Source organism: Salvia miltiorrhiza, chromosome 3, assembly GCF_028751815.1.
Source record: "Salvia miltiorrhiza cultivar Shanhuang (shh) chromosome 3, IMPLAD_Smil_shh, whole genome shotgun sequence".
Lineage (NCBI taxonomy): Eukaryota > Viridiplantae > Streptophyta > Magnoliopsida > Lamiales > Lamiaceae > Salvia > Salvia miltiorrhiza.
In genome coordinates this window covers 63,280,230-63,292,688 of record NC_080389.1, presented here as the reverse complement: position 1 = coordinate 63,292,688, position 12,459 = coordinate 63,280,230, and the positions used below count along the sequence as shown (strand labels likewise).

General features: G+C 41.1%; 3 protein-coding genes across 3 annotated transcripts; 1 reads left to right on the top strand and 2 right to left on the bottom strand.

Moving 5' to 3' along the window:
- The first annotated feature begins 596 nt into the window (after nt 1-596).
- LOC131015356 (ultraviolet-B receptor UVR8) lies at nt 597-3,491 on the top strand. Its single transcript, XM_057943730.1, has 5 exons — nt 597-806; nt 886-1,062; nt 1,514-1,549; nt 1,666-1,790; nt 1,884-3,491. Exons 1-5 carry the CDS (start codon nt 710-712, stop codon nt 3,183-3,185), a joined length of 1,737 nt encoding a protein of 578 aa, XP_057799713.1. The 5' UTR covers nt 597-709; the 3' UTR covers nt 3,186-3,491.
- A 134-nt stretch (nt 3,492-3,625) lies between these two features.
- On the bottom strand, nt 3,626-5,683 carry LOC131015378 (uncharacterized). The gene is made up of 2 exons (XM_057943759.1): nt 4,769-5,683; nt 3,626-4,668 (listed from the first exon to the last, which is right to left on the bottom strand). Exons 1-2 carry the CDS (start codon nt 5,421-5,423, stop codon nt 3,899-3,901), a joined length of 1,425 nt encoding a protein of 474 aa, XP_057799742.1. The 5' UTR covers nt 5,424-5,683; the 3' UTR covers nt 3,626-3,898.
- A 1,005-nt stretch (nt 5,684-6,688) lies between these two features.
- LOC131015327 (protein unc-13 homolog) lies at nt 6,689-11,733 on the bottom strand. The gene is made up of 5 exons (XM_057943683.1): nt 11,064-11,733; nt 9,302-10,171; nt 8,573-9,028; nt 8,187-8,376; nt 6,689-8,087 (listed from the first exon to the last, which is right to left on the bottom strand). The coding sequence occupies exons 1-5, from the start codon at nt 11,622-11,624 to the stop codon at nt 7,159-7,161; spliced, it is 3,006 nt and encodes a 1,001-aa protein (XP_057799666.1). The 5' UTR covers nt 11,625-11,733; the 3' UTR covers nt 6,689-7,158.
- Between the last annotated feature and the right edge of the window lie 726 nt (nt 11,734-12,459).

Sequence of the window (12,459 nt, the reverse complement as noted above, 5' to 3'; positions counted from 1 at the left end):
TTCTTACTTTATCACTTTATTACTTTCTCTCTCCTACTTTATCATTTTATTATTACACACTTAAATATTAATCTACAACTCCTTAAATCCCGTGCCGAAAAGCAAATGTTGCGTCTTGGCCGGGACGGAGGGAGTATAATTTTACAATAATTAACTGAGATTCAGTGATTCACACCTCCTATTAAGGTTTATAATTATTTTTGTATTTATTTGAATTAATAATAAATTATTTGAGTTAATTAATTACAAGTTAGGATAATAATTTTTTATATTTCAATTTTTAGTGATAAGTATTAATTAAAATTTATTATATAATAAAATATTTTATTTTTATAATAAAATAAAATTAATACACATAAAGCGAACTTATCACGTAAACATAGATGTTTAATAAATTTTGGTGCTTATCTTATCACATTTACGTATCTATTAAATCTATATATTATCGTCAAAACTTCAAACCATACACGGCTTGTCGTGTCGCTCTATTAAACTGATAATTTTGTTGAGTGATTTATTTGGTTGTATTAAATTGATTGGCGATTATGATCATTAATTAACATACTAATTATCAAAATCGGCTATAAATTAATAAACAGAATTTTGTAGGTGAAATTATACTATTCCTATTTTCCCCTTCAATTACTCTCTGCATTCTGATTTGGATAGACTCTCTCTCTCTCTCTCTCTCTCTCTAAACTGAGCTGAAATGGAGCAAAGTGATGAAATCTCGGTGCGGTCCAGCAATCTCTCGCGCAAAATCATAGCAATTTCAGCTGGAGAAGCGCACACTCTCGCTCTAACTGGTCAGCTCTCTCTCTCTCTTACACACTCTATCACGCAGTTGAATGAGTGAGTGTGAATTTTGCTTATAATGTTGTGAAGGTGATGGAAAGGTGTATACTTGGGGGAGAGGGACATTCGGCCGGCTCGGCACTGGTTCGGAGGAAGACCGGAGCATGCCGGTTCAGGTCAGATTCTTTGGCTCCGATGATGAAAGGGAGGAGAAGCTCAAGATTGTTGAAATTGCTGCTGGGGCCTATCACAGTCTTGCTCTTGCAGGTTCAATTTCTAATTTTTTTAAGTAATTTTTTATTGTTTAATTGAATCTTAATTTATGTTTGTTTGGTGATATTGACATGTTAGTTAATTAGTGGTGGCATTATTACCAATTAGTGGAGCAAATTGAAGTTTGTTTCTGATGATGTTTATATGTAATCTAATCAAGAGCCTTAACACTGTGACTCTGTTATTTTATTTTTACTATTTTTGAGAAATTAGGGTAAAATTGGACAATCTGAAACAAGTACCAATCAAGTTGCAGCTGTGAAATTTGATCTATGATCTATCCCAATGATTTACCTTTAGTGAAATTTACCTTGTCTAATTGCCATAGTTTTGTTGACAACTATGTTCAATCTGAAATTGTTTGTCGTTTCTATTGTCATTGGTAGAATATGATGGACTGTTCATCGTTTTAAAAGTTCATCTACTAATTTTTTTGCAATGGCAGATGATGGATCAGTGTGGGGGTGGGGTTATGGCTCCTGTATCCTTTATTACAAGTTCACAACTCTTTTTTTAGTGAGTAGGAGCTCTGATACTCATTTGTCTATATGCTGTCTTGAATATTTCCCAAACATGTGTTCCTTGACCTCGATATGGATGGCCAAATTGGTGCTACTGGAGAGAACTATATGGTTCCTCGCTTATTAGACGGTTTCTTTGGACTGGGGTCCCCTAGTTCTTCGTTGCAAGATTATGAAACTAAGAGAGGGAAACCACTTAAGGTGTGTGTGATCTAGCCTCTAGGCTTAGTTTCTAATCATCACTGAGCCTCCTCTGAAGTAATTGTTGAGCTTCTCACTTACATACCCTTGCAGATTTCGTCGGTCAAAGCTGGAGGCATGATGTCACTGGCAATAGACGATATTGGGTCGCTGTGGATGTGGGGGAACTGTCCCCATCCTCCAAAAACCGGATTATCGGAAGGAGAGCTTGAACTTGAAAGTAGCCCGGCGCCAGTTCCGGTCTGGGATTTCCATGGACACACTGTTGTTAAGGTGGCATGTGGCGACGAGCACGTTGTTGCATTGGTGAGTGCTGGAGAAGCATATGAAGGCGGTGACCTGTTGTGCTACTCTTGGGGGGTTAACAGCCACGGCCAATTAGGGTTGGGAGACACGGAAAGCAGGTGGCAACCGGCGATGGTAGAAACGTTCAACTTAGAATCCCCGTGGGAGGTCTACGATATAGCTTGTGGTAAGTCGCATACGGCTCTACTGGCTCAGAGGAAGAGACCGAGTGACACTTTAGAAAGTGTTTGCTGGACTTTCGGCTTGGGGGACAATGGGCAGCTTGGTCACGGAACCGCCCAAGATTTGACGTCCCCTGAAATCGTAAAGGGATTGCCAGAAAGTGTATTCCTGGTATCGGTAGATTGTGGCTTGTTCCACACGAGTGTCGTCTCGTCTGTTGGAGAGGTGTGGTCTTGGGGAATGGAGAAGGGTTTTGGTCTATGTCCTGATGCTAGGTATTTTGGGACGGAGGCGGGAGATGCTCTTTCTCCTTTATTGGTTCCTTGTAATGGGCTATACGACCCCCAATTCCCGGAGCCTCTGCAGGTCGCGTGCGGTGCGGCCCACACGGTTCTTGTTGCGGACTCCGGGTATAAGCTCTGGGCGTGGGGTAGGGGACGGAGTGGAGTCCTTGGAAATGGTAAGAACGTCGATTGCTACGTCCCCACCTTAGCACTATGGCCACTTCTTTCTGAGGATTTCAAAGAAGGCGAAGCAAGCAATGTGGAGCAAACTGAGCGTGTCGAAAATAAGACTCCTGAAGGAAGTGCGCAAGCAGATAAAAGACTGTCTGAGGCAATGGCTGAGATGCAGCTCCTCCAATCAAAACTTTCCTTAGTGGAAAGATACGCAAGCATGCTTCACGGCTCGATTTTCGGGAGGCCTCTCCAAGACCACGAAATAGCCTCTCTCCAGGAGACCAGTAAATTTGATATTGCAAAAGAGTGGGAGGCTATGTTGGAATCATCGGATCAGAGAAAACTTGCACACCTAGAAATGTTCTACCGTAACATGCTTGCTGGTGTAAAAGATAAGCTGATGAAGAAAAGGATACAAGAGATCGTCAAGGAGTGCCTTAAATCACCGGCTACCACCCGTACTGAATAAATGGAGCCGCGATTTGCAAATAGTGGGTCGACTATATGATCCCACAGATGCCGACGGGTCAGTTTATTATGTTCCATGTATTTTTGTGTGTAGCATACCTTCGAAGTCAAGTTTGTTTTCACATGCTTGATTAGATTTCATGTTGTCATTTCGTGTATTCGATCAATAGAGGCTTTGCATTCATGTACAAAAAGCTATAGTCAAACAGATTCTGATTGTTACTAGTTTGTAGTCCCCGTATTCCCGTGGTTCATTGTCCAGCAATTCTACATTAAATTGAATAAGAACGTTTCTCTTTTACTTGTATATATATTTTTTGTGTTCATTTTCTGTATTGGTTGCTTTAGATACTTTGTTTTATGTTTTAGATTTGTCTCAAGTAGTATATGAGTTCTGATCTGATCATTTGAAATAGGAAGAATGAATAAGCAGAGCTTCGGTTGAGGAAAGAAACGAACGTTAAATTTGATATAGACTTTGTTACATTGACAAGATAACTTCTTGCAGAGCAGGAACACGATTAAGCTGGAAGCAAGCAAAAGAGATCTGATTCAAGGTACATATTTTCTATTTCGACTCACAAACTTCACAAATGGGATAACATGATTTCATGTTATTTATTCATGGGAATCATTGGATAAAGAACCTTATTTTGTGTGGATATGATACTATGTTAAATCGGCTATTATTATGTTTTTATGGCACAAACTAACTTATCTCTTGCACACCACTCCACGGCCGTCAAGGCCGCCTGCACAGTTCAAGTTTGCATGCTGAAAATTGTTTGAGGAACTCAGCTGTATTCCCTTGAACCTAGCGATGGCGCAGTCCGTGGAGAACAGGTTCGAAGAGGCGAATTCTCTCTGTCCGCCCAAAACAGGCATGCTGACTCCCATCTTCACCCTGCTGACGTAGTTGCTTGCATATGTTTGTCCCAGGACTCCGTTCACTTCACCGCTCAACGAGTAGAACTTGAACCCGAGATCAAGGTGAGCGAAGCAGTCCTCGTCCGTGATCCCATAGTTGTGAATCATTGAATCCTTCTTGGTGATGGGAACAACTGCTGCTCTGATCTGGAAGTTGCCTTCCACCTCGATCACCACCGCGTTTGTGTCGAGAGACCTAGTGATGCTGATGCCAGGCGCCGACTCCGGCTGCCATCTCGTGCCTTCGCCCCGGGTGAGGAAGACGGGTGCTGAATCGAACGAGAGTTCCAAGCGGTCAACAGCATCGTCCCAGGTGGCAGTCTTCTTGGCGCCAACCAAGAGCTGATGGTTGCCGCAGAGGATCCCGAGTGACTGAACCCAGGTGAAGTCCCTCCCCATGTTCTCGTTTCTCTTACCGATGAAATGAGCGTTTATGTGCAGGTTGGTGTCGGAAACGATGCAGAAATCTGAGTCCTTTTTTCCGTGGAAGTAGAACGTGATCCCGTCGGCACCAACAAATCGGGGATCTTGGCAAACGGCTCCCGGCCTGTCGCAGTCTATTCAAGTTACAAGAAATGTTAACAAGCTACATAAATCACACCAACATGATTATGTGTGTGTTTTAGAGAGAGAGAAAGGGGGAGAGAGAGAGCTTACTGCAAACCGGGCTGCAAGTGGCACAATCCACCGCGCAAGTTTCGGGGCAAGCATCCGGACACCGATGCTCCTCGAGGTAGCAGCTCGGGAAATTCTTGTTTCTGCAACGAACTCTTTTCCCTCCGGCAGCCTCCGGTGGCGGAGAAGGTGTCACCACTGGTGGTGGAGGAGGAGGTGGGCTAGGAGTCACCACGGGTGGCGGAGGAGGAGGGCTAGGAGTCACCACGGGTGGCGGAGGAGGTGGGCTAGGAGTCACCACGGGTGGCGGAGGAGGAGGGCTGTAGCTTGGAGTCGGGGGAAGTGCAGGGCAAACAGCCCGACACGCAACACAATCGGCTACACATGTATCCGGGCAAGCGTCGGGGCAGAGGAGCTGCTGGCTGCAAGTCTTCTTGTATTTCTTGTCCTTGCACTTAACTTTACTCACCTTACGCGGCGGAATGGGAGGCGATGGCGGGCAGACGGGCTGGCAGGTCGAGCAGTCGACGAGGCAGTCTCGAGCGCACGTGTCGGGGCAGTAGAGATCCTTGTTGAGGCATGTGGGGTAGTTCTTGTTTTTGCACTGGACCTTCTTGGGCTTTGGTCCGGCGGCGGATGCCCCCTGCGGCGAGGCCACCAAGAGGAGGACGACGGCCGACAAAACGAGGCGGAGCATGGCTTCTGATATGCGATCTCAATATGGTAGTGTGTGTTTTTATGTGATTGTGGTGTTGTTCTTGACTACTGCATGATGTTCTTGTTTTATAGAGGTAGAGAAATGGTGGATCATGTGGCCTTGAATCTAGCTAGAATTAGCTGTTTGAGATGTAATAATACGTGATCTTTTTTTGTAGTTCAAGTTTTCTCTCTTCATTGAGGAATTCATGTGGAGTTTTGTTTTAGAAGCTTTGATTTTTACGTAAAAATGGGAGAAATCACGAGTTGTTCTTGTTTTTTTTCCCCTTTTAAAAATACTTGTGAGTAATAATTTAGAGTTAACACACGGGCTACGGTGGCACGCATATTAGGTGAGTCGAACTCTCGACTTATGAATTGAAAGGAAAATATTTTATCAATTGAGTTATGTTTCGTTGCGATAAGTTCTTATTTTATGATATTACAATATAAATATATTCAAGGAGTATTTATATTGTAATGTCATTAATATATCTTACACACTTTGAACTTGATTAATCCAAGTAACAATATTATTAAAAGTGAATATTAATAACAACATTTTCATAGTTTTTATTTTAACAAAGTTTTCTTAAAAATACCATATTTTTTTGCAAATATGGAATACACAACTGATACCGATGCCTTGATCAACATCATTTCTTTTGTTTAAAACAAACATTCGTTTTAGGAAAAAAAAAAAACCAAAAATTTAAATTTTGGATTAGTATATTTAATAGTCGGCGGAGAGGTAAGTTGACATTTACATAGATGAAGTAATTCTCAAGAAATTTCAAATTTTTTGGATTTTCCTATTTAAAGTAAAAACATTAATTCGTTACTACGTAAAAAAGTAAAAAAAGTATAATGTCAACGGCTTAGGTTCAAGGAACTGTCTTAGATTGCAGATTCAAAGTTATTAATTCGAAGCAAAGCCAATAATCAAAGTTGTTAAGTATGAAAATGAATTTCAATTAATAAAAAATAGGAGAGAGGAAAATGAATTTCAATTAATAAAAAATAGGAGGAGAAAATTTGTGACTTTGTGATAAATGGGATATAATTAGTGAGCTATTGGTGGGTGAGGTGGAATAAATAGTGAACAAAAGTGATATTAACAAAATCTAAAAATTCCATTAAAAAAATAAAAATCTAAAAACGTTATATAGATTTTTTAAAATTCTATTAAGTGTTTCCCTACAATTGCGAATATTTCTATATAGCAAAACAATCAATATAGTTGTACTGAGGTATATTAGCATGTACTGAAATTTGAATTAAAAAATATTATTAATAATAAAGTGCAGAAAATGATAAATGTAGAGAATTCAGATCTGTATAATACATCACAAAACACCAACTTCATATATAGACATACACAAAAACCAAACATTAAAGAACAAATGAATATAGGTCCAATTCTATCAATCAATATTGCAGTCAATCTAATGCCTAAATATATATTTCAACAATTATGTAGATGAATAAATGCAATCTCACAGCAAACCTTTGAATATTAATTAAGCCTTCAATTTTCCCAGACTCCAAAATCAGAGATCCCATGGCAGCATCTGTACAAGAAAATGCTGCTGCAACTTTAAGTATCCGAGTTGCAGCAGCAACAGCAGCTGGGAATGAAGGTTGCAGACGACGATAACTCGATGCGAACGCACTGGCAGCTGCGACGCAGCTGATTCCGATTCCCAAACCGGCGATGGTGGATTTGATGGCGTCTGTTACAGCTTCTTGGGCAGATTGTAGGTTTTCTTGAGAAATCTTGATGCGGCTTCGTCGTTCCTGTAGCACAGAACTCGTAGCAACGTGTTGGGTTCAGTCGGGCTCCACTGCCCCGACGTTGCAGGTAGAGGGAGCCGAGCTTTAGCAGAGGAGCCGTATGCTTCCAAGGTGAGGCGTCTGAATCGCTCGATGAGGCTCTCTGTGTCTGTTCGGAAAAGTGGAAGGACGTCTCTCACCGTGGCTGAGAATTTATCAATTATATCGTCGGGCAAACCATCCCCATCGGCCGAGAAAAGATCTCTGAGGGCCTTGAAATCATCCTCTATCACCGGTGAGTCCTGTTTGGAGAAGGCACGTGCGGGACCTCCAGCGAGCAGCACCAACAAGAACCCGTCGAAGGAAGCTCTCATTACGTCGGCTATGATGCGTGTCCGGACTCTCTCACTAACAGTGTCGGCCACGATAGTCAGATTCCGCTCGAGTTCTTGAAGGAAGGGCTCGATTCTTGATGATGAAACATCGCCAACGTATAAAGAATCCCATAAAACATGGCTTAGATCGTGGAAGACGACTTTATAAGCCAGGCCCTCGGACAATTGTTGGACTGCCTCAATGCAAGTAGGCGGAGTGAGCTCAAACTTTTTCCCCAACCCGTTCGAGAAGTCTTCTACGTGGGCAGATTCCGAGTTCCTCAACAGAGTAATTATTCTTTTCTCAACAACGTCCAACTCCGATCGTATTTTATGCAACGAGTTTATACGTACACATAGCTGTGGTACCCCGATGGAGCTATCTCCGTTGACAGTAGCCACCTGAGGATTCCTCTTTTGCAAGGTGGTCGACTTCTCTTTCTTCTTCCAATGGAACGATGAACCCGTGGTGCATCTCGTTAAGGCTGGCATTGTAGGGATATACACGTTTCTTGATCCTGCACATGTACAGTTTCATTCCAATTAATTAATTGCTAAATATTCCTACTTCATATTTCAGGAAAGAGACTTTTCTGTATAGAGCAAAGCAATGTTACCACAGCCCGATTTTGCTTTAGTTGCATAATATTGAAGACATTTATCGAGGCCAGTCACTAAGTCGGGAAGTATTGCAGGATGCATCGGTATTGGCAGCTCAAAGAAAGCCTCAAGCGTCTCATCAACTATTCGTAGAACCTCCACTGCTGAAGGAGCAAATCCCTCTTGATTCGCTCGTGGATTCCAATCCTATTAAGCAGAAAAGGATTGACATGTGAAACTCAAGTAATAAATTTAATTAGTGTTGAATGGCCAGAATTTTTGCAAGTTTCAATATATGATATTCATTCAAGTAAGAAGTGCATGCTCGTATCTGTACTGTACGCCTCTAGCTCGATGGATTTTGAGTTTATCAGATGATGGTAATACAGATCCTAGAAAGTACCTCTTGTTGAAGATTTCTATCAACCCATTCCTTTAGCCTGTCTATCCTCGTCTTTATCCATGCTTTTACCAAATTGGCTATTGCACCTTCAGCTTCGTAAGGAGGCATCTCACGAATAATGGCCTTCCCACCATCATCACTATCCACCGAGTCTTCAACTGCGATTTGGACTAGATCTTTTTCCAACTTATCTGCAGCTCTCAATATTTGCACTGCATCTGGTGTCAATTCTGTAATGCCTGAAATGAATTGCTTCAGCTCGTTCCCGTAACAAACGTGTAGAGTGGCAACAGCAACCCCTGCAGCGAAGGGGTGCCATATCTTCAAGATAGGACTAAATGTCTCCTTCTCTTTGACTGCAAGCTCGCCCACATCCTTGGCCAGGATGGCAAGGACGGGAAGGGAATTCAGCTGGTTTCTCGATGCTCTCCTGCTAGAATCAGCCTTCTCCATCCTCTGTACATCAGAAATATAAAATATGTTATTGAAGTCAGCATGCTGCATAGTTAAACAAACTGGAAAACGAGAACCACAAAGAAATATTGAAGTTCAGGTAATATCAGATAAAAGAGGTTATCAGTCTTTAAGTGCATAATGCATAGTGGTTTTGTATAATGATCAGTTTATCGGTAATCACTAAGCTAGTTACATCTTCAACTTTTAGAGATGGCCTCCGATTCACTTTCATGTCAGCTATACCTCAAATTACTAATCATATCTTCAACTTGCCTGAGCAAATGCAGTGCGAAGGGACGACCTAATGTAAGTGTCAATCCTGCTAAGAGCCACATCAACTTCATTTTTCCTTCTTCGACGATACTCATTTGAGATATCTTCAACCAATATTTTAGCAGCCACTACCCCAATGGACACAATGGTTTGCATGGAATCAATATTCCCACTGTCAAATGTTTCGTGATAAGCCAGGAGTCTTTTCTCGGCCCAACCCAACATAGCTGTCAATGCAGAACTCAATATCTTAGCATAAACTGGATCTTTAGTCATTTTGGCATCTTTGGAGACATCAGCAAGTTGACTGTCGGCAGCACACAATAGATCATTTTCGACTTGCCCAGTTGCAACATAACGATTGAACAAAACCCACGTAAAGCACAGATTGTGCAGCATTTGATTCAGCCCCAGGACCCCCCATGTTTTCTTTATGAGTTCCATGAGCTCATCAACTTCCTCCACAAAGGAAGTCTCCTCATTAATATCAAAACATGCTTCTAGAAGCAGTTCATAAAGACGGAGATTCAATGGGAATCCATCTGCCCAGTGGCTGGATTCAAGTGGGGCTCCATCAGACATCCTGTTTGCCAGTGCCATTACTGTAGTACGCAGAACTTGCATGGACTCGTTGTTTCTCCCAGTTTCTATTGGCCGATCCAAGGCTGCCTGAATTATTTGGCGCAGTCGCTGCGCAGCAGTATTACCCTTTTCAAGCGGCATGTGAGGATGCAGCAGAAGACCAGCCTCCAGCATTCTAAGGTTTCTCTTCTGCCATGCTTCGTATTCATCTTGATCAGTAAAATCAGAAGCTTTGAATTGCTGTAATAGCTCCAGTGGAAGAATCATCGATTCATTTCTTCTCCCCACCTACACAATAAGGGGAAATCTTCATTTAATTACTTCTCCATACGCAACCAATCAAAATACATTTTTCACAAGATCGTAGTTAGAAGTTAAGAATATTCATATGTCTAACTTCTAGGTCACACTAAAATCAAGAACTTCGGCAGTTTCTGTACAGCATTACATCGTTTTATGCATAATAAGACAACAGTAAAGGTTAGGTCTGAAAGTCAGCATTGCAGAAGTGTACAAATTAAGATATGTGTTACTGTTAGAAAGCAATGAGGAATTCTTTAATCAGTAAATAGCAATAAATTACAATAATCCAACCAGTAGATACGAAAAAACACGTAAAAGTTTAAAACACCTTCTGCTGCTGCTGCATGATCAAATGCAGGCGATAAGGCTAATTCACCGATTACTTCAAACTCGATATAGTCTAAAAAACCAAGGTCTCGCTCAAGGTTTGAAACAAAGTTGGATCATTCCAGCTTAGAACCTCATTTTATAGCAAAAATCCAGCCTCTGCTAAAAAAGAACTAGAACAGCTTTGGACTAAACATATACTAAACAAACTGAGATTTACACTGAAGAGAAGCCAAAACCGAATAAACATCCATAACTATAAACCAAAATTAGGAACAGTAACAACAAATTAGCACCATTAACTTAAAGATCAAAATAATCTCCACTAACATTTACCAAGCACATTAATTAGATCGCATAAATCCAATTCTCACATGCATTAAACTCACTGAAATCTCACTTCCACTCCAAAAATGCAAATTTCTCAAATTTGGCTACTGTACACCCTAGATCAAGCACAATCACTGAACTCGAAATAAATAATTGAAGTCTAAATACTAAAATCAAATCTCGTTTCCCCTCTTTTAGGGAAGAAAACGCGTCTACCTACCTGTCCAGCAGAAATCCTCAACAAACCCCTACGAATCCTCGAATCAGCGGCCTCGGAAACCCTCATCTGAATCCTCATCAGCTCTCCAATGGTCACCGGCTTCTTCACCTTCCCTCCGGCGCCCGAATTGCCCGAATCGGAGCTCCGCTTCGAGCTCGTGGATCTCATGCCCAGCGCCTTCTTCATTTTCGACGCCGCTGCCGACGTCAGAGACCTCTGCAGATTAGCATTCGAGTGGCCATTGGAGCCGCTGCTGTTGGGGGAATTGCTGTGGCCGTTGCTGCTGGGAATGTAGGTGAGTGGTTTGGAGGAGGAGGAGCGGTTGGCGGAGACGAAGATCTCGTAGGCGGTGGCGCGGAGGTCGGCATCGGAGAGTGTGGGGGTTAGGTCGCCGAATGGGAAGGGGAGAGGGGTTAGAGCGGTGGAATTGGCGGCGGGGGTGAAGCGGGAGGTGGCGGAGGAAGGAGAGGCGGTGGCGGCGGCGGTGGTGATGGACGAGGAGGAGGAGAAGGAGTCTCTCTTGGAGTGGCCGAGGGTTCGGTCTCTGAAGAGAGACGCCATTGTCGCTCTGTGTAGAGAGAGAAAGGAGAGAAGTTTGAGTCAGAAAAAGTAAAACTGGAGAGAGAGAGAGAGAGAGAGAGAGAAGATAGATTTATTTCCCGTTTCAAATAAAACATCAATTTCTATTTAGAAAAATTAAAAGAATAAAACACTTCCTTTTTCAAAAGGTGAAAAAAACGACAAATTAATTTCTTTTTAAAATAAAAGTTCAGAAAGATTTTTATTTCTATTTTAAGTTAGTTAGAAATAAAAGAACTCACGTATTGTGTATATTATGTTTCATTAATTAAGTATTTCATCTATTTTAATAAGAATTCTTATGTACAAATTATATTTCTTCTATTATATTAATGTAATAAATAAAATGATTGATTTTGTTTCTTCTTCTTAAACTAGACTACCAAATAAATAGACCGACCCCATTAATTGAAATTTTATTTGATATTTATTTTATTTTTAATATCTAAGAGTTATATTCATTATTTTACTTATTTGCCTTTTTACCATGTGAAGAAAAAAGGGTTGAGATGATATATTTTAAATTACTCCATAAATAGGTTAAAACTTGTACTATTTTGAACTTTAAACTTATATATTTACTACTCGAATTTATCTAATAAAATTATTTACTGCATGAATTATCAAATGTAACACAACCATTTTGACTGCAAAATGGAGCAATAGACACATTGGTGACACATCCTTTTCAAGCTACATGCACACACTTTTCAAACCATACAATATTGGATAAAAAATCATTATAGTAAATATACCATAAATTTCCCAAAAAAAATTAAAAAATACAAAGGCTTAAACAGTACATGACTAAGATCCC